Source organism: Lynx rufus, unplaced genomic scaffold (genome assembly GCF_022079265.1).
Source record: "Lynx rufus isolate CCGP_SWC_20201006 ecotype Redwood Valley unplaced genomic scaffold, mLynRuf1.p SCAF_2, whole genome shotgun sequence".
In the NCBI taxonomy this organism is placed as follows: Eukaryota; Metazoa; Chordata; class Mammalia; order Carnivora; family Felidae; genus Lynx; species Lynx rufus.
In genome coordinates, this window is record NW_025814834.1 from 186,181,691 (window position 1) to 186,204,162 (window position 22,472).

The 22,472-nt window shown below is 37.0% G+C and overlaps 1 protein-coding gene and 1 non-coding gene across 7 annotated transcripts in view; one reads left to right on the top strand and one right to left on the bottom strand.

The window, feature by feature from the left end:
* MAST2 (microtubule associated serine/threonine kinase 2) overlaps nucleotides 1-22,472 on the bottom strand; it is a 233,255-nt gene that overhangs the window by 99,263 nt on the left and 111,520 nt on the right. Inside the window, exon 5 of one of the 6 annotated variants that reach the window (XM_047082576.1) lies at nucleotides 899-1,093. The exons of the other annotated variants lie outside the window; for them this stretch is intronic. Coding sequence (XP_046938532.1) covers nucleotides 899-1,093 — 195 coding nt within the window. The remainder of the gene's footprint in view (nucleotides 1-898; nucleotides 1,094-22,472) is intronic. 6 annotated transcript variants of the gene reach the window in all.
* LOC124516716 (U6 spliceosomal RNA) lies at nucleotides 8,065-8,170 on the top strand. Its single transcript, XR_006963125.1, has one exon. It is a non-coding gene; the product is annotated as a U6 spliceosomal RNA (small nuclear RNA).

The window sequence follows — 22,472 nt, forward strand, 5'->3', positions numbered from 1 at the left end:
AAAATCCCAGTAATGGATTTAAAGCTCTATTCCATTTGGCTTCTCACGTATGTCTCAGACTTCATTTCCCACTTTTCACCTCTTAACTCATTCCACATGAGCCTCACTGGATTCTGTGGAAGAACACATGAAGCAAGCTCTTAGATGAGGTCTCTGGCACTTAGTGTTGCCTCTGTCTGAAACACTCTTCCTTCAGATATCTCTAATTCTAGCTCTGTGACTGTCCTTCAGGTCTTTGCTCATATGTCAACTTATGAGTGAGGACCCTCCCTGACTATCTTATATAAAATGTCAACCCCTATGCCTCACATTCCCTATTCTCCTCATCCTGTTTTCTCCATATCACATATGTCCATCTGTTATATATTCATTCATTAATTTGTCTCCCTCCACTAGAATCTAAGCTCCTCAGAGGGCAGGTATTTTACCTCTTTGTGTTCATTCTTTTGTTCTTCATGCCTAAAACACTGTCCAGCATATAGTATTACTCAAATGCTGATTATACGAAAAGACAGAAAGAACTGAAGATTATTTTCAGCAATATGAACAAATCACTTAACCTACTTCAGAATCAAGTTTTCCTGCTGTATAAAATGTGGCATTTGGACTAGCTAACCTTTAGAGAGCTCTAGCATTCTGCCATGCTATGCTTCTCCTATGGAGGGGTCAGAGGGCTGTCCAATAGTCACAATGGGCACATAACTGTCTTAACTACTGATATGCTATATTACTTTCTCTTAAATTTTGAATACAGCAGAAATCTCTAAAATTACTCTTACTCTTCTCTGTGACTTTTATTCTGTTTCTTCCCATCATTAAGGAGAAAGGTCTGGGTTTTTACCTACTTGGCCAAAAGCAATCACTAAGGCCACACTCACATCACAGCAGGTTTCCTTACCTCCACTGCAGTGGGCGGCTGGAACAGGGACTGCCAGGACTGCTGTGAACTTGTGGGTTCAGGAAAAAGGCAAGAGGAGAAGTAGCCAAAGCACAATCAGCACTAAATGGGATTTTAGTGAAGTAAAGAGCTGGAGCCGATGTGGGTGAAAACATGTGCTGGTTTACTTCAGATCCTCGGCAAAGAGTAGAGATTCTGACAAGGTACCACAGTAGAAAAAAGAAGGGTCAGGGATAATTTCTCAACCAAAAAGGAAATATATTCAAAGTGGGTTAGTTTAGGCAAAAGGCTCAAAAATAGTGGTCAAAAATCATTCTCACATATCATACCTCAGTGTAGTGTTGGCACAGAATGACCATCGAGACTAAAACTTAATCCACAGAATTAAAACCAAAAATTTAAGCTTTGGGTATTCAAAGTATTTAGAATTGGCTTCTGGAAATATATTATAAGTTTACTACAAATCATCAATTAGCAAGAAGTAATATTTTATGTTCAATGACTAAAACTTCCTAGAGAAATGTGTATGTCCGTAAAAATAAAACATTAATAGTTCATAAATTAGATTATCTCTACCATAACACCAATTTATTTAGCTAATTCTTGACTAATGAGTACATTAAATAACATCATTTAATTCTGTACAATAAATTTTGCTTCCATTTAAATTTTAGTATTTTAGTTTACTTTTTTCCCCTAAAAACAACCTAGCCCTCTTGATGTGTTAAGTCTTAATGAAGACTATTAAGTAAATAACCTCATTAGACTGAAAACAGATGGTAAATATGGATTTCTACTTTGTTGATCATTGATTGATATGTCACAGATGATGAAAAATAATTGACAGATGCACAGCATTTAATTTGCTATAGTAGGAGCATGGTTTTCCATACAAACACCATATTTAGCCACAACATTTCAAAGATTTTTTAAAAACTTAGGTATCACACAAGCACCTGTTTAAAAATGTTAGTTGCCTATGTTGTTACTACTGGCTATTTGAATATGGTGACATTTTACTTGTTTTAATTACATATATTCAAAGGAAATATTTACTACTAATTATCCCTGTAGTTGGCTTCAGCATATTTCTCAGATGAGTACACAAAAAGAGGATACAAAATGATAATGTAGAAGGCAGAAAATTATTTAAAATTACCGGTGTGCACAAATTTCCACAAACTCAACATATTAATAAAAATTACAAGAAGTAGAAATATTAATTTTGGATTAATTCCTCACTTTCAAAAAGAATTTTCACTTTTCTAAGGAACTATTTCAAAACTCAACTCCCTAGTGTATACAAGCTACAGCTAATTAGAACATACAATAAGATAGTTCTTATTGGGGCACCTTGGTGGCTCAGTCAGTTAAGCATCCAACTTTAGCTCAGATCATGATCTCACAGTTCATGGGTTTGTGAGTTCAAGCCCTGCATCAGGCTCTCTGCTGTCAGCACAGAGCCCACTTCAGATCCCCTGTCCCGCTTTCTCTCTCTCTCAAAAATAAATAAAAATATTTTAAAAACTATTTTTGAAAAGACAGTTCTTATGAACCTAAATAATACTGCTTATGGAGTTATAAATCTTATCACATAATATGAGGCTTAGTCATGTTGATGAATATATAATTAAGATTATAAATCTATGAAAACCAAATCTCATTCTCTACTGTCTAGTAATTAACACTCTGCAAACTGGTTATACACTGAGGCTAGAGTTTAAAAAGGATTGTTTGAAAAAGGAAAGGTGATTTAGAAACTACTTACTAGCTCCTCAGGGGGAATTTTCCTAAGTTAAATTCAACATCACTAATGATTACCAATAGCAGTGCACCAACAACATTTGGAGAGCATGATTCTGACCACTTATGTTTTCTTAAACTACAAGCTTAATTTTAAAAATTTAAAGTTTTACTAACAAGTCCTTTTTACTTTAAATGATACTTTAGTTCATGAAGCTTCTTTTTTATGGTCTTTAACTTTTAGTCTAAGTAGGAAAATAAACCATTTTTAAAACATATGCCAATCCTTCTAATTATATATTTCAAACAAGTCCAGTCTTCCAAGGTCTTATTGAATCATTAATTCAATCAATGAGCATCCACTAACACAGAAGGCAATGATCCAAAGAAAGCCCACTGAAGAAGTATGTCTATTTAAGTATACCACACTAACTCCAGGTAAACACTAACATTCAGGGGAAGAAAATCTGAAGTGCATTCCCTCTACCCTGTGAGTTACACAAAGGCAGTTTAAGACAGATCAATGAATGAAATGGATTCTAGGATACTTCATTCCCTGGTTCCCTAACTTGCTGATCAATTCACTCTGCATTTCTTCATTAAATAAGCCTGAGCAGCTCTTGGAAAAGCTACCCTGAAATGGAAGCCTTCTTCCATTGCCCAGCTTTGAAATCCTTATCTAAGTATTCTTCTATTTCTATTTTATTTCTATATTGGCCAACACAGAAATAAAATTAGGTCACACCTGAAAGGACTCAGGCTTGGATCTGCAAGGGCAGATCTGAGGTCCTGAGCTGACAGGCCAGGGGCAGAAATACAATACCCTCTCTAGTCCAAGGAGAAGATACTTTCACTTCCATTTGTTTCCCACATTCATGGAGCTTGTATAGGCAGCTTTGACAGTAAATTTAAATACACATTTGCTTTCAAGGCAGGAAAAAAGATCTTAATCATTAACCCAGTTCCCCAGGTACCTAAGCACCCCTAAAATGATATCGAACTCAATTTTCAGAACTAGAAGCTCTATAGGCCCCTGCCAGGGACCAGTGTTTTGACCTTGAATTTATGAAGCCAGCCCAGCCCTCTTGGCATCTCCAAAGCAGAGTCTTTATCCAAGCAAATGAAAGTGTGTTAGTTGGCATTAGTTCTCTTCCTGACATGTGGCAGTTTCCACTCAGAGACCCCAGCCTCCTTACTGAATCCGCAGACATGGTGCTCCCAGTCTCTCTCTCCTTCGTTTCATCATTTTCCTGGCTACTCAAGCTTTTGACCTCTCACACTCGGGAGTCTTGGCAGGAAGTTCTCTCACACAAGGGGTATGCAGTCTATAAGCCAAAGGAAACTTACAAAGGTTTCCCAAACTTAAGAGAAAAATTAAAGCACTGTTCTTCTAAAACATAATATTCAGAATCCCCCCACCCCACCCCCACTGCAAAAGACTTAAGAGCCCAGGAGGCAGCAATGAGGCACAGTGAGGAGTCCCAGATCCCAAATGAATCAGCTGTCCTCTGATCTGCCTGACATCATTCACACTCCGCCTGTAACAAATCAGAGCGTCAGAGAGCACCTTGTTCCTCCCCAGTGACAAGCACCAAACTCCCTCCCCCACAAGTCAGTTGCAACCTCCAACCCTGAGGCCTGGTAGCAGTGAAGACTCTGGCAAAACCGTAAATACCAACTTGAAAACTCACACTGTGACAGAAATGCCATTAACTCTGGAGGTGTGGGCCACTATAGAACAGCTGTTGCAGTGGGCGGTGGATTGGAAGAAAGAATATTAAGATCCCAAATTGGTAAATTAAGGAGCTAAGAATACATGGGCATTTCTGCAACATTATTCATTGCCAAGCACAGGTCAGGTGAAGTATTACAGTCTTAACGTTAGGACTCAAAGCATAGCCATTATTCAAATTCTGAATTTGACTGATTTAAATAAACTCTGTACTCCCTCCGTAAACAAAGTTTAACATCATTTTTAATTCAATTTCTATTACTCTCTAATCACTTGAATAAGTTTGTGGTGAGAAAAGCCATAGGAAGCTAAGAAAATAAGTCCAGAAAGTATTGGTTTAATTTCAACCAGTAACTATTAATAAAATCATTTGCATGGCAGATGTTACACAAGACATTAAGGTAAGCTACAGAAGAACTCTAAAGAAGTATAAGCTATTTAACCTTGTATGCTTTGTTTTCCCTATCTGTAGAATGCAAATAATTAAGGTACCTATCTATAGATTGTGGTGAAGATTAATATATGTAAAACAGAAAAGTGCCTAGCACAGAAGTGCTACAGAACCATTAGCTATTATTATAGGTCTTGCCCTCAAGGAGCTAGCTCCCATTGTAGAGATCAGCCCAGACACACAAAAAACCATCTGACAAAAACAGCCTGGCCTGAAGAAAGCCAAGTGCTCAGGTAAAGCCAAGTGATCAAGCAGAGCTAAACAACAACAGCTAAGGGAGCCAGAGTAAGCAAAAGTCTTGGTCCCCTGCTTCAGAGCACCTGCCAACTCATTTATCTAGATGACAAAGTATGTCAAACTGTTTTTCTAGGGTAACATTCAAAGGATTAATTCATACCCCAACCAATACTTTTCAACTGCAGGTCACAACTCTTTATTAACTCATAAAATCATTTCAGGAAGTCAGGACCAACATTTTCTTAAAAGGAAAACAGAATGAAATAGAATAGAAAATATCAGAGTGCTTCACACAGAACTGTTTTATGGAATATGTATGTTTGTGACATCTATTACTGGTAATACATATAAATATACAAGGGCAAACACATGTGATGGGCTGCAATATAAAATCTATTTGTTATTAAGGGTCAGAGTAGGGCGCCTAGGGGGCTCAGTAGGTTAAGCATCTGACTTCGGCTCAGGTCATGATCTCATGGTTTGTTAGTTTGAACCCTGCCTCAGGCTCTGTGTCCATAGCTCAGAGCCTCAAGCCTGCTTCAGACTCTGTGTCTCCCTCTCTCTCTCTCTGCCCCTCCCTTGCTTCAATCTCTCTCTCTCAAAAATAGAGTTTATTAAAAAAAATTTTTTTTAAAAAAGGGGGTCAGAGTCTACAAAATTTGAAAGCCACTGTTCTAATTACCCAAGCAAACTCGCCCCCACCTAGTAGCTACAGACACTCACTCTTCCTTCCATGTACTAGTCCATCACTTGGCTCTCACAGCTCCTATTTCAGAATCCCGTTTTCTATAAGTCCTAATGAAAATGGAAACACTCTGAAATCTACAACCTCTCAACAAGTAATTATCAGGGTCAGTCACAAAAGCCCACACTCCCACAACTAAGAAACCAACCATGGTCTATCCCCATCTCAGGCTAAGTTAAGGCCAGCCTTAAGTTTCTAATCAACATTGTCCAATCTCTAATACCCAAGCCCATGCTCCTGAACAATAATAATAGTAATATATAATGATGACATAACAGCAACGAACATTTACACATTTGTAAGTACTTACTATGTACTAGACTCTATTCTAAGCACACTACACATAATACCCAGGTAGTCCTCATCACAGTCCTATAATATATGCGCTATTATTATTCTCATTATTAAAAAAAAAAAAGAAGGCAGCACGAGGATGTTAAAATCATGCCAGTGGTAAAGCAGAAAGTACCCTTTCTTCAATATATTTGCACCTAGTTACCCTACATATGAACTATGTATGCTAGCCAGAAGTATTCCTGTCTTCAGCCAAGTTGGTGAACTGAGGTAATCTCTAGAATCAATGTAATGAACCATTGTGCTATAAATACCTTTCAGCAGACGATTCTGACAACAGCAGCAAATACACTTCTCTCTAGCCTGCTGTGCAATAATAAATTGGGAGAGGAGGCAGAGCATGGAGCTCCTTAAATAATGCTAAAGGTTAGAAAATATTTGATTTTTAGAGAATGGGAGTCATATTTTATGTCCTTCATCTAACCCAAAGAAGGCATCACTCTTACTCCCAGAGTTTAACATCCCCACACAAAGCACTTTCTTTAAACTTACTGGCATTATAATACATTTGTGCCAATATTCCTGTGGCTGTGTCAGCACTAGGAGGGCTTAACATTTCCCTGGGACTGGATAGCATTCAACAATTTGAGGTATGGAAGATTAAACATCTGCTTTTTCTTATTTGTTCACACAACTATTTATCAACTGCATTACTACCCTTAGGCCAGGCAAGAAGGGTCTCTGCCACAGGCTTCTCACTTTAGCAGTTCTGCAAAATAACAAATACACAAAAATAAATTCATTAAAGAAATGGGATGCTTCTATCACACTTGTGACTTACAATTCTGTACTGACAAAGTAGAACCCTAAAAATCCATTCTCATGACTTACACTGTTCAAACCTCAGGAAAACAGTTGCCCACATGTTTCTTCCTTTGTATTTTTTAAGAAGACAACCATGTCAGATTGCTGTTATGGACTGTGAAACTGCAAACTTCAGAGAGAATTCTGCTGAGATTATAAAGTATCTGAACAGCAAAGGGCCTTAGAAGTAAGCAAAAAGACAAATTAATTAACCTGTCAAATCCTTCCTCCTCTCAGATAACATGAATAAAATAGATTTCTTGTCTAATCCAAGTATGGTTCTAAATACAACCCAACAACTATTTACTTAATTTCTTTCTGTTCCAATTCATGGTTCTAAAGATTTTATCATTTACCTCAGTATTCATACCAGAGCACATGGCAGCTGAGGAACATTTTGCAGAATTAAGGAATTCATATCACCAGTAAGTTTATTTATGTGCAGGTCTAGACATAACATATGTAAGGCCAAAGGCTAATTTTTTATGCTGATAATTGTATAGTTAATGCTAAAATTAAAATGTTATCTGTAAAACCATACTTAGGAGCACCTGGGTGGCTCATCAGTTAAGTGTCCAACTCTTGATTTCGGCTCAGGTCATGATCTCATGATTCATGAGTTCGAGCCCCATGTCAGGCACTGACGGCACGTAGCCTGCTTGGGATTCTCTCTCTCACTCTCCCTCTGACTTTCTCTCTCTCAAAAATAAATAAACATTAAAAAAAAATACATACTCAGATGTATCCAGAAATCACAAAATTTTTAAATTTTTTTTAATGTTTATTTATTTTTGAGTGAGAGACAGAGTGTGAGCAGGGGAAAGGCAGAGAGAGAGAGAGAGAGAGAGACACAGAATCGGAAGCAGGCTCTAGGCTCCAAGCTATCAGCACAGAGCCCAATGCGGGGCTCAAGCTCATGAAATGTGAGATCATGACCTGAGCTGAAGTCAGACATTTAACCGACTGAGCCACCCAGGTGCCCCAAAATCACAACATTCTTAAATTTAGGGTAAATAATTTAAAATACTTAAAAACAAAATAATTTTAAAAGCATGAAAATTTTCAATTTTTTACATTTTTATAAAAACATATTCAAACATGTGCTCACTTTGGCAACACATATACTAAAACTGGAATGATACAGAGAAGATTAGCTGGCCCCTGGGCAAGGATGACACACAAGTTCAGGAAGCATTCCATATTTTTATAGTTTGCAATATATTTTTGAAAACTATAAAATATATGTATTCAAACTTGATACTCTCTGAATACAATTACATTTTCTTTTTAAATCCTATAGATCATTATAATAATGAGTACAAGATATAATCATGACAGAGATAGAAAAAGCAGGAAAGTAGAACTTAAGAAATAAAAAATCTACAAATAAGTTGTACTGCTTAAATTAAAAAACAAAATTAACGAAAGTGAACAGACTTCACTGCACACAGAAGGCACACATACAATTATTAGCACTAAACATTGAATAAACAGGAAATAAGCCATCATAGTCAAAGAACAGAAGTAAATGCCAATATAGATGCATGTATAATTGTTCTTAATATTATCTATCTAATGTTTAGCCAAGTAGAAAGGTGTTTTTTTTTTCCTCCTGTGGTTTAACAGCAAAGTGATCACAGAAAATAAAGAAAAACTTACAGGCTTAATGTAAATTATTTTGAAATTTGATGCTAAAATGACTAAAGATTTAAGCTGGTTGAAAAATGATGAAACAAATGGTCACTAGCAAGACTGAATAAAGACTGAAATGATTAATTTTACTGGAAAAAGAAAAATCATACCTAACTTAAAAAAAAAATATATATATATATATATAAAACTCAGTTCTATAGATTATAACAGGGACAAAAGTCATGTTAAACAACTTTGTTATATGTAATAAGTTATCTAAGGAGGAAAATGACAAAGTACAAATGACACTTTCATTAACTTGAAACAAAATACAGGTTCTCACTTATGAGAGAACTAAGAAAAAACTCTCAATTTTAGGCATTAAGACTGTCAAACTTTCACCTGCAACTATGAGAGTTATGGAAACAAAAGTAGCTAGTCTGCTACAAAGCCCTATAAAACTAGACAAACTGTATGAAGGAGAACAAAACTAGCTATTCTGCTACAAAGCCCCATAAAACTAGACAAAGCATACGAAGCAGTAGTTTTCAGGCACTGGGAAAAGGCAACACAAAAATGCAAACCCAGAAAAAGGGGAAACATCCCAGTTGTCCCAGCCCTCTGCTTGGGAACACTTTTCTTTTTTTAAATTTTTTTTTTTCAACGTTTTTATTTATTTTTTTGGGACAGAGAGAGACAGAGCATGAACGGGGGAAGGGCAGAGAGAGAGGGAGACACAGAATCGGAAACAGGCTCCAGGCTCCGAGCCATCAGCCCAGAGCCTGACGCGGGGCTCGAACTCACGGAGCGCGAGATCGTGACCTGGCTGAAGTCGGACGCTTAACCGACTGCGCCACCCAGGCGCCCCTTGGGAACACTTTTCTTACAGAGGTACAGACAGCTACAGTTCAAGCAAAATATAGTAGTTCCACCAGGCTGAGAAGGCACCAGTTAGAATGCAGGGTAGCTAATCAAACACACATTGAACATACATCAAGAAAGACCACAGGCTAGACCATAAAAGAAATCTCAAGAAATTTCAAAAGACTGAAATCCTATAAAGTATGTTATCTGAACACAACAGAATTCAAAATCAATTACAATTTTTACATAATTCCCCAACATCTGGAAATTAAACCACACTTCTAAATATGCTACTGATCAAAGGTGAAATGACAAAGGAAATTAGAAAATAATTTAGATTAATTTAAAATGAATACACAACATATCAAACTTTATAGTATGCAGTTAAAGGAGCACTTAGAAGGAAATTATAGCTTTAAATGCTTACATTAAAATGCTTACACTAGGGGCGCCTGGGTGGCTCAGTCGGTTAAGCGTCCGACTTTGGCTCAGGCCATGATCTCGCGGTCTGTGAGTTCGAGCCCCGCGTCGGGCTCTGTGCTGACAGCTCAGAGCCTGGAGCCTATTTCAGATTCTGTGTCTCCCTCTCTCTCTGACCCTCCCCCGTTCATGCTCTGTCTCCCTCTGTCTCAAAAATAAATAAACGTTAAAAAAAATTTTTTTAAATAAAAAAAATAAAAAATAAAATGCTTACACTAATTTATGCCTCTAGATTAAACTCTGAAAAAAGAAAAGCCAATTAAAATTTAAAAATCACAATATAAGAATACATACAAGTAAAGGCAGAAATCAATGACTAAAACACTTCTGTCAACTACATCTCAATTTAAAAAAAAAGGGGGGGCGGGAACAGAAGAGCCCTGTCCTGAGGTCTAGAGGCAGCCTCAATGGTTTAGGACATGCTTCTAAAAGGAAATCAATGACAGAAAAGAAAAAATAGAAAAAATTAACAAAGCCAAAAGTGGGTTCTTTGAAAATATTAATAAAATTAATAAAAATCCTAGTAAGACAGAGGCACCCAGCTGGCTCAGTCAGTTTAGAGCCTGTGACTCTTGATTTTGGGGTCGTGAGTTCAAGCCCCACATTGGATGTAGAGTTTACTCTAAAAAAAAAAAAAAAATTCCTAGTAAGACAAATCAAGAAGCAAAGGAGAGAAAACACAAATTACCATTCTTAGGAATAAAAGATGGGCTATCGCAACACTTCAACAGACAATAAAAGAATGAGAATACCAGGAACAACTTATGCCAATAACATAAATTAAAAACCTCAAGGGGCACCTTGGTGGCTCAGTCGGTTAAGCGTCCGACTTCAGCTCAGGTTGTGATCTCACGGTCTGTGGGTTCGAGCCCGGCATCGGGTTCTGTGCTGACAGCTCAGAGCCTGGAGCCTGCTTTGGATGCTGTGTCTCCCTCTGTCTCTCTGCCCCTCCCCTGCTCACACTCTGTCTCTCTCAAAAATAAATAAACATTAAAAATTAAAAAAGAAAAACTCAAAAAATATCTTACCAAAATTGACTTAAGATATGGACAAAATGAATTATGTTAAGTGACATAAGCCAGACATAAAAGGCCAAATATTGTGTGATTCTACTCACATGAAGTACCTGTAATAGGTGAATGCATAGAGACAGAAAGTACCATAGAGCTACCAGAGGCTGGGAAAGCCTTATTTCTTAAAGGCTACAGAGTTTATACTTGGGGTGATGAAAAAGTTTAGAAATACAATGGTGATAGTTGCACAACATTGTGAATAAACTTAATGCCATTAAATTGTATACCTGAGAATGTGTGTAATTAAATGTTATATGTATTTTATCACAATTTTTAAAGTAAAAAATAATTCAAAAGGGACTAAGACCCAAATGTAAAAGCTAAAATTACAGAACTTCTAGAAGAAAACACTGGAGAAAATCTTCATGATCTCAGGACAGGCAAGGATTTCTTGGATGTACATAGGATGAATACTCACAAATTGAACTCACAAAAAATAAAAATTCACAAGCTAAACAATATAAAAATTAAGACCTTTTGCTCTTTGAGAGCCCCGAATCCTAACCACTAGACCACCAGGGAGGTTGACCTTTTGCACTTTGAAAGTTACCGTTGCAAATATTTTTCAAAGGAAAAAGGCAAGCCATAGACCGGAGGAATACAGTCACAATGTATCTGAAAAAAGATCTATACTGGAATGTATAAACATCTCTTAGTAATAATAATAAACTACACAATTCATTTTAAGTGAGCAAATGACTAGAGCACACATTTCACAAAAGAAGATTTACAAATAGCCAATTTGTACATGAGAAACACGGTCAACATCATTTTTCATCTGGCAAATACAAGTTAAAACTACAGTGAGATACCACTACCCACCCACTAGAATGACTAAAATTTAAAGTCTGACCATAACAGTGTTAGTATGGATGTGGGCCAACTAGAACTCTCAATATCACTAGAGGGAGTATAAAATGATACAACCATTTTTGGAGAATTATGTAATGGTTTTTACAAACTTAAACACTTAACATTTACCATTTGATGGGGAGACAAAAATGAAAGAAATCTGTTTAGCAGTTTGGCTCTTTCACCTTTTAAAAGATTAAAAATAATTTGGTCAAAAGTGGGATTCATTCCTGGGATGCAGGGCTGGTTCAACATTCGCAAATCAATCAACGTGATACATCACATTAACAAAAAAAAAGAGAAGAACCATATGATCCTGTCAATCGATGCAGAAAAGGCCTTTGACAAAATCCAGCACCTTTTCTTAATAAAAACCCTTGAGAAAGTCGGGATAGAAGGAACATACTTAAAGATCATAAAAGCCATTTATGAAAAGCCCACAGCTAACATCATCCTCAATGGGGAAAAACTGAGAGCTTTTTCCCTGAGATCAGGAACACGACAGGGATGCCCACTCTCACTGCTGTTGTTTAACATAGTGCTGGAGGTTCTAGCATCAGCAATCAGACAACAAAAGGAAATCAAAGGCATCAAAATTGGCAAAGATGAAGTCAAGCTTTTGCTTTTTGCAGATGACATGATATTATACATGGAAAATCCAATAGACTCCACCAAAAGTCTGCTAGAACTGATACATGAATTCAGCAAAGTTGCAGGATACAAAATCAATGTACAGAAATCAGTTGCATTCTTATACACTAACAATGAAGCAACAGAAAGACAAATAAAGAAACTGATCCCATTCACAATTGCACCAAGAAGCATAAAATACCTAGGAATAAATCTAACCAAAGATGTAAAAGATCTGTATGCTGAAAACTATAGAAAACTTATGAAGGTAATTGAAGAAGATTTAAAGAAATGGAAAGACATTCCCTGCTCATGGATTGGAAGAATAAATATTGTCAAAATGTCAATACTCCCCAAAGCTATCTACACATTCAATGCAATCCCAATCAAAATTGCACCAGCATTCTTCTCGAAGCTAGAACAAGCAATCCTAAAATTCATATGGAACCACAAAAGGCCCCGAATAGCCAAAGTAATTTTGAAGAAGAAGACCAAAGCAGGAGGCATCACAATCCCAGACTTTAGCCTCTACTACAAAGCTGTACTCATCAAGACAGCATGGTATTGGCACAAAAGCAGACACATAGACCAATGGAATAGAATAGAAACCCCAGAACTAGACCCACAAACGTATGGCCAACTCATCTTTGACAAAGCAGGAAAGAACATCCAACGGAAAAAAGACAGTCTCTTTAACAAATGGTGCTGGGAGAACTGGGCAGCAACATGCAGAAGGTTGAAACTAGACCACTTTCTCACACCATTCACAAAAATAAACTCAAAATGGATAAAGGACCTGAATGTGAGACAGGAAACCATCAAAACCTTAGAGGAGAAAGCAGGAAAAGACCTCTCTGACCTCAGCCGTAGCAATCTCTTACTCGACACATCCCCAAAGGCAAGGGAATTAAAAGCAAAAGTGAATTACTGGGACCTTAGGAAGATAAAAAGCTTCTGCACAGCAAAGGAAACAACCAACAAAACTAAAAGGCAACCAACGGAATGGGAAAAAATATTTGCAAATGACATATGGGACAAAGGGCTAGTATCCAAAATCTATAAAGAGCTCACCAAACTCCACACCCAAAAAACAAATAACCCAGTGAAGAAATGGGCAGAAAACATGAATAGACACTTCTCTAAAGAAGACATCCGGATGGCCAACAGGCACATGAAAAGATGTTCAGCGTCGCTCCTTATCAGGGAAATACAAATCAAAACCACACTCAGGTATCACCTCACGCCAGTCAGAGTGGCCAAAATGAACAAATCAGGAGACTATAGATGCTGGAGAGGATGTGGAGAAACAGGAACCCTCTTGCACTGTTGGTGGGAATGCAAATTGGTGCAGCCTCTCTGGAAAGCAGTGTGGAGGTTCCTCAGAAAATTAAAAATAGACCTACCCTATGACCCAGCAATAGCACTGCTAGGAATTTATCCAAGGGATACAGGAGTACTGATGCATAGGGGCACTTGTACCCCAATGTTTATAGCAGCACTCTCAACAATAGCCAAATTATGGAAAGAGCCTAAATGTCCATCAACTGATGAATGGATAAAGAAATTGTGGTTTATATACACAATGGAATACTACGTGGCAATGAGAAAAAATGAAATATGGCCTTTTGTAGCAACGTGGATGGAACTGGAGAGTGTGATGCTAAGTGAAATAAGCCATACAGAGAAAGACAGATACCATATGGTTTCACTCTTATGTGGATCCTGAGAAACTTAACAGAAACCCATCGGGGAGGGGAAGGAAAAAAAAAAAAAGAGGTTAGAGTGGGAGAGAGCCAAAGCATAAGAGACTGTTAAAAACTGAGAACAAACTGAGGGTTGATGGGGGGTGGGAGGGAGGGGAGGGTGGGTGATGGGTATTGAAGAGGGCACCTTTTGGGATGAGCACTGGGTGTTGTATGGAAACCAATTTGACAATAAATTTCATATATTAAAAAAATAAATAAATAAATAATAAAAATAATTTGGTCAAAAGAGTTTCCACATACCAGATGTAATGAAACTGACATTGCAATATACAGAAATTAAAGCAAGAAAATGTAATAAGTACATCTGTATCGTGTATTCATTTTCTATCGAATAACATATTATCACAAATATAGCCACTTTAAACAAACTTTCATTAATTTCAGTTTTTGTGAATCAAAAATTTAAGCACAGCTTAGCTAGGTCCTCTGCTTAGGGTCTCACAAAGTGAGACATTCACAGCGTTGCCTAGGTTGTATTTTCATAAGGGAGGCTAGGCTGGGGAAGAGTCCACTTCTAAGCCCAGTATTGTAATTGGCTGAATTCATTTCCTTGTGGTTGTAAAACTGAGGGCCCTAGCTGCTTGCTGGATATCAACTGAAAGCCACCTCACCTCCTTGAAGCTACCGCAGTTCCTTGCCACATGGACTTTTCCAACATAGCTGCCTACTTCATCAAACAAGTACAGTCTCTATGGTGAGCCTACTAACTACAGAGTCTTACATACCATAAAATAGTCAAAGGAGTGATATCTCATCACCTGTACTATGTTCTGTTGTTCTGTTAGAAGCAAGTCAAAGGTAGTGTCCACATTCAAAGGGAGGAGCAACACACAAATGTGTCAACACCCAGAGGAGAAGGAAACCATGGGGGCCACCTTAGATTATGTTCACCATACATGACTATAAAGAAGAGTCACTGCCAAATAATCCTAAACTGATCTCTATAGACTGCTTTGGAACCAGCAACATATTAAGATTTAGTATGAACATACTGCTATTGTTGGTTTTGTTTATAATATCCCAGCACTGAAAAGATTAAAGAAGACCTTAACAAATGTTATAAGGCCCTAGACGTTGCTTTTAAGAAATAGTGAAATCAATAAAAGTGACAGTAATTTATAAGGTGATATTACAACATTGTGCAATATCTTCCATGATGACAATTATTTATGAAATTCCATCACAAAGTTTGATGTGCAAAATTCATCGTTCATCTGCAGCAGAATAAACACCCTCTAAATAGAACTTATTTTTTAATAATGTTAAGAAATAAAATGCCTCAAGAAAGTTAATTTGGCACTCGTTCAAAGTGCCAAAATAACAATCTTTGTTACTTTGATCAAAGTAACAAGATAACAACAATTTTTGTTATCTTGATGACACAACTTTTAAAATTTTAATATATCTTATTTAATGTAATATAGTATACTCAAAATACAATTTCAATATATAATATAAAATATTGATGAATTATTTCACATTTTTCCTAGTTTTATTGAGATATAATTGACATAAAGATAATACCATTTATTTTACACAATCTTAATTACAACATAGTGATTTTGCTGAAATAAAGCCAAGGAAAAGTATAGGCATTTTAACAATTTATGAATTGCTTGCCCTTACTTTATTGCTCAAACAGATGAGTATCAATATGGGGACAATATTAATGAAATTATGATCCTTGATATTTTGCCAACTTTCAATCATAAATACTGATAATGGAAAAAATTGATAACTGGTTATAACATCTGATTCCCTCATTAATGATGAGGCTTTTTTTTAAATCTTTAAATGTTTTCATTTTATATCTAGATAAAAGCCATGATTTTCTTTTTTGGAAAATTACCTGTTAAACAGTACTGCAAGTCCTCCACCAAAATGCCCAATGGATTCACCTCACAGATCCACAGATGAGAAGTGTACCTCATGTGGGCTGCCCACACATATCTTTTCTTAACTTCTAAAGGTAAATTTTAAGTGGCAATCTGAACTTTGCTGACTCTCTACTTTTATAAGTTTAATTTTCCTCTATATAATCAGGTTTTGTGTTAGGTTTGTTTATGGCTAAGCTACTCCCATTGCTGGTAGCAATGATTAGGGTACTATTTTAATGGCTGGACCACTCGCAGTTATATACCTCAAAAAAATGAAAACATATGTCCATAAAAAGACTTGTACATGAATGATCATAGCAGCTTTATTCATAATATCCAAAAACTGGAAACAACCCAAATATCTACCAAACAAATAGTGGTATATTTACACAAGAAAATACTAAGCATTAAAAGGAACAAGAATACTAGCCCCACGTTGGGCAGTATGCTGACAGCTCAGAGCCTCGAGCCTGCTTCAGATTCTGTGTCTCCCTCTTTCTCTGCCCCTCCCCAACTCCCAATCTGTCTCTCTCAAAAATAAATAAACATAAAAAAATCTTTAAAAAATAAATAAAATGAACAGGAGTACTTGAGGAACATGAGGAAGCCTAATACAAAAGAGTCAATACTGTATGATTTTCACATACGAAATTCTGCCATAGGCAAAACTAATCTATAGCCCCAAAAAGCAGATCAGTGGTTGCCTGGAGCCAAGGGTGGAAGGAGAATTGACTGCAAAACCATGCAAGGTATGTTTTGGGTAATAAAAATATTCTACATATTGATTGTTGTGGTAGTCTAATTACTTCCCAAAGGCCCCACCTCCAAATACCAGAAGATTGGGGGATAGGCTTCAACATTTGAATTTTGGGAGGACACAAACATCTTTAACATACTTAAATAATCTCAAAACTTAGCACCTCAAGACATTATTATTAGCTCTTGATTTTATGGGTTGACTATGATTGGCTGGACAGTCTGAGACATTTTTAAATGTTTACTTATTGATTCATTTTAAGATAGCAATGATAAATGCACTGCATGTTAGTATCATTTTAGGAATGCAAGTTGGTACAGCCACTCTGGAAAACAGTAGGGAAAAAACTAAAAATAGAACTACCTTACAACCCAGCAACTGCACTACCTAGGTGTTTGTCCAAGGGATACAGGTGTGCTGTTTCGAAGGGACACATGCACCCCCGTGTTTATAGCAGCACTATCAACAATAGCCAAAGTATGGAAAGAGCCCAAATGTCCATCGATGGATGAATGGGTAAAGAAGATGTGGTATATATATACAATGGAGTATTTACTCGGCAGTCAAAAAGAATGAAATCTTGCCATTTGCAATTACATGGATGGAACTGGAGGGTATTATGCTAAGTGAAATTACAGAAAGACAAAAATCGTATGACTTCACTCATATGAGGACATGAAAAGACGAAGAGACAAAACAGATGAACATAAGGGAAGGGAAACAAAAATAATATAAAAACAGGGAGGGGGACAAAACAGAAGAGACTCGTAAATATGGAGAACAAACTGAGGGTTACAGGAGGGGTTAAATGGGTAAGGGGCACTAAGGAATCTACTCCTGAAATCATTGTTGCACTATATGCTAATTTGGATATAAATTTTAAAAAATAAAAAAATAAAATTAAAAAGAGATAAAACAGATGAACATAAGGGAAGAGAAACAAAAATAATATAAAAACAGGAAGGGGGACAAAACAGAAGAGACTCATTGGGGCGCCTGGGTGGCTCAGTCGGTTGAGCATCTGACTTTGGCTCAGGTCGTGATCCCGCAGTTTATGAGTTCAAGCCCCGCATCAACTCCATGCTGACAGCTCAGAGCCTGGAGCCTGCTTTGGGTTCTGTCTGTCTGTCTCTCTGTCCTCTCCCACTCGCACTCTCTCTCTCTCTCAAAAATAAATAAACATTAAAAAAAAAAAAGGCTCATAAATATGGAGAACGAACAGAGGGTTACTGGAGAGGGTGTGGGAGGGGGGATGGGCTAAATGGGTAAGAGGCACTAAGGAATCTACTCCTGAAATCATTGTTGCACTAGATGCTAACTAATTTGGATGTGAATTTAAATAAATTAAATTAAAAAAAAATTTTTTAATTAAATTTGACCTTGATGACCCCCTAAGAACTGTCCTCAAGTAAATTGTAAATATGTTACAGAATATAAAGGAAAATAATGAACAAAACTTAGCAAGAGAATTTTATTTGCCATGGTTTATAATACCATGCCACGAGTCTGAAAAGCTATGAACTGGTTAAAATCTTAGCTAAGTTTGTTCAGTATTGATGGGCCAATTTCCCTGGTTTACAGTTTATCGCTTTCACCTACAATATTAAAAGCTATTCTTGGGGCGCCTGGGTGGCGCAGTCGGTTAAGCGTCCGACTTCAGCCAGGTCACGATCTCGCGGTCTGTGAGTTCGAGCCCCGCGTCAGGCTCTGGGCTGATGGCTCGGAGCCTGGAGCCTGTTTCCGATTCTGTGTCTCCCTCTCTGTCTGCCCCTCCCCCGTTCATGCTCTGTCTCTCTCTGTCCCAAAAATAAATAAACGTTGAAAAAAAAAAAAATTTATAAAAAAAAAAAAAGCTATTCTTGGGGCGCCTGGGTGGCGCAGTCGGTTAAGCGTCCGACTTCAGCCAGGTCACGATCTCCCGGTCCGGGAGTTCGAGCCCCGCGTCGGGCTCTGGGCTGATGGCTCAGAGCCTGGAGCCTGTTTCCGATTCTGTGTCTCCCTCTCTCTCTGCCCCTCCCCCGTTCATGCTCTGTCTCTCTCTGTCCCAAAAATAAATAAACGTTGAAAAAAAAAATTTTTTTTAAATAAAAGCTATTCTTTTTTTTTTTCTGTGTAATATGCCCAGATAGCAATTATTTTGTGTCTTATTAAAATAATTTTCTTTGCTTTATACTGACTAATTATGTCCTTAATTACTTAAGAAAACAAAGGCTCCTCATGAAAAAGTTGGGGTTATTTAAAATTGGTTACCTTCAATGCTCATTTTAAAATGTTTTATTGTCTGTGCTCGCTTCGGCAGCACATATACTAAAATGTTTTATTGTCACCCTGGTAAAATACCTGGGTATTATTTCTCAAGCACCAACACTCCTATCTTAAGCATTTTCACTGACAACTCCTTGAAGGTTTGCCTTCCCAAAATCAGATCCTAAATATAGAAAACAATAAAACTTTCAGTATATTTTTACTAACTAAAGCTATCTTAGAGACATCCCATAGCATCCCTGGAAAAACCACAAGGTGTCCTTTCAAATGTACTAGAAATAATTAGATTTGTTTTTTTACTTTTGATAAGTTTCATGAGAAAAGTTCTCAAATCAGAAAAGACGCTCAGCCCTCCCTAGTTTAAATTTGGACAGGTAAAATTAACATAAATATCCTAAACATTGTATAATTTATGGGAAGCTCCTCTTAGAGATTTGTCAATGCCCTCTTTATACATAAGGTTTCTATTTACTAGTCACAATGGTGTTTTGCCAGATTTTGGGAAATAAGAGTTTAGTGTTTCCAGTCTTAATTTGAGTTATTATTTAAAATGTTTGGGGGGTGCCCGTGTGTCTCGGTCAGTTAAGCAACTGACTCTTGATCTCAGCTCAGGTCATGATCTCATGGTTTCATGAGTTCAAGCCCTATACTGGGCTCTGCGCTGACCATGCACAGAACCTGCTTGGGATTCTCTCCCTCCCTCTCTGCCCCTCCCCCATTCTCACTTTGTCTCTCTCAGATAAATAAACTTAAAAAAAGTAAATGGGCCGCCAGGGTGGCTCAGTAGGTTAAGCCTCCGACCTCAGCTCAGGTCATGATCTCACAGTTTGTGGGTTCAAGCCCTGTGTTGGGCTCTGTGCTCAGAGCCTGCAGCCTGCTTCAGATTCTGTGTCTCCCTCTCTCTCTCTCTTCCCCTCCCCCACTCGCACGGTCTCTTTCTCTCTCAAAAATAAACATTAAAAAAATGTTTTTAATAAAAAAATTAAAAAAGTAAAAATAAGGAGCACCTGCGTGGCTTAGTTGGTTAAGCGACCGACTTCGGCTCGGGTCATGATCTCGCAGTTTGTGAGTTTGAGCCCTGCATCAAGCTCTGTGCTGACAGTTCAGAGCCTGGAGCCTGCTTCAGATTCTGTTTCTCCCTCTCCCTCTGCCCTTCCTCAACATGCACTCTCTCTCTCAAAAAATAAATAAACATTAAAAAAATAAATAAAAATAAAAAACAGGTAAATAAAACAAAATGCTTAATAGGGCACTTCGCTGACTCAGTTGGAAGAGCAAGAGACTCTTGATTTCAGGGTCATGAGTTCAAGCCCATGTTGGGTATAGAGATTATTTAAATTAAAAAAAAAAAACTTCAAAAAATAAAATAAATAAATAAATAAAATGCTTACTTGGTAACAATCTTACTTTTAAAATTTGAATCTTCTAGGTAGATGTCTAGGACTTATACCAGACTTACTAAATCTTTTCACTTGAGATCCTTAGTATAGCCTTGGTACATATATTATGCCATAAGATTATTATATGTTATATGTCAAGATTTTTTTCCTCTGCAAAAATTATGTTCATTCATGTTTTAGAAATCAGCTATAATATTCACTGTCTTCCTTGACAGTTCTTGAAAAGAACTACTCTTAGAGACACTTTGTTAGAACGTTTTTGAATTGGCTTTAATATTCTTTTTGTATGACACAGAAAGAACTTGCTGGTTAGCTGCATTATTCATGTTGTAAACTCTCATTAGACCTTTCATGTTTAAAAATTACCAGTATAAACTGACCACAGCTATTTTAAGTCTTTGTCATCTACAGAGAGATTCTGTTTTACACAGATGCTAGTCTGAAGGATCTGCAATAAACTAGAAGCCAAATCTGTTTGTTTGTTTTTTAATAAAGGATGGTCTCAGAGCCCCCTGGAAAAGAACTGTAGCAGATATCTCAAACTACTGACACTTCAAAGAATAGACTCTTGGGTACAGGCTTCTGATACCATTGCATGAACAACTGGACAACTTCCAGACCATTCCACGGGACTGAGTCAGAATTTCCAGAACTCTTTTTAGTTGAGAAGCAGAACACTAAACTAAATCCAGTGAAATGAAAATTAATTACACAGGACTAAATGAACTAATGAGAGATGATTATAGTGATTTGTTTGGAATACTGTCTTAATGTCTGTTTTCTAGATATGTAAGGAAGCCTGCTCTCTTCCTTCTTAAGCTATCTAAACTCTAAAAAATTTAGTAACCTTTGCTTTTATAAATGCAATATTCCTGAATCATGATTCTCAAAGACTCTCTCCCCAGTGAGATTTGAGAAAGTCTTGCTGAATTTACTTACTGAATGCCCTTAAAATATCATTGTAAAAAAAGTTATACAAAAAGTATTTGCCTGAAATGTCATATTTGAGAATGATGTTTACTTATTTAATCAGGTATAATAAACCACTTTTAAGGAACTATAGTTGACTTTATGGAACCAGTAATTACAAAACCCTCCCAGGAAAACTGCCCTGGTACCTAGCTTTCCAGGGTCCACCCTCCTAGGTGGTAAGGATGGTCACTTCCTGGAAGGCCCAGGACCCTTAGGACATTTGGGGGATACTGAGAAAAGAAGAATTCACCCAAATGTATCAGTACTGCTGATGAAATATAATACAGCATATTTCTTAAGCTTGCTTTCTAGACTCAAAATACAGATAATAGAGGGGCACCTGGGTGGCTCAATTGATTAAGGGTCTGACTCTGGATTTCAATTCAAGTCATGATCTCACGGTTTATGAGTTCACATCCCACATCAGGCTCTCAGCTGACAGTGCAGAGCCTGCTTAGGATTCTCTCTCTCCCTTCTCTCTGTCCTACCCTGCTCACATTCTCTCAAAATAAATAAATAAACTTAAAAAATTTTGAAAAAAACAATAGAGGCTTTTAAAGTTCAATCTGAGATTCTTTACAAAATTTCCAGAAAAGCAAATTAAAAAGGTCAACATGAAAAATTAACATTATTGCTACCCCTATTTAAATAACCAAGCCAAACTTAATGAGACCAATCTCGTTTTGTGATCAAGAATAATATTTGAGATTGCTTTAGATCAAAAGGGTGAGACTATAAGGAAACTTGGAATAAGCAAAGAAGAGATAACAATCATCTGATGGAAAACTATGTACTGTTTAGAGAATCCATTACTTGTTCTAGCCTTTTATTGCCTTTCAGCTATTTTCCAACTCTGTAAGTTATAGGTAATTGATACTGATACAAACAGTTCTTGTCTATAGATATTATAAATAAATTTTGTAGAGCTGAGGTTCAAATG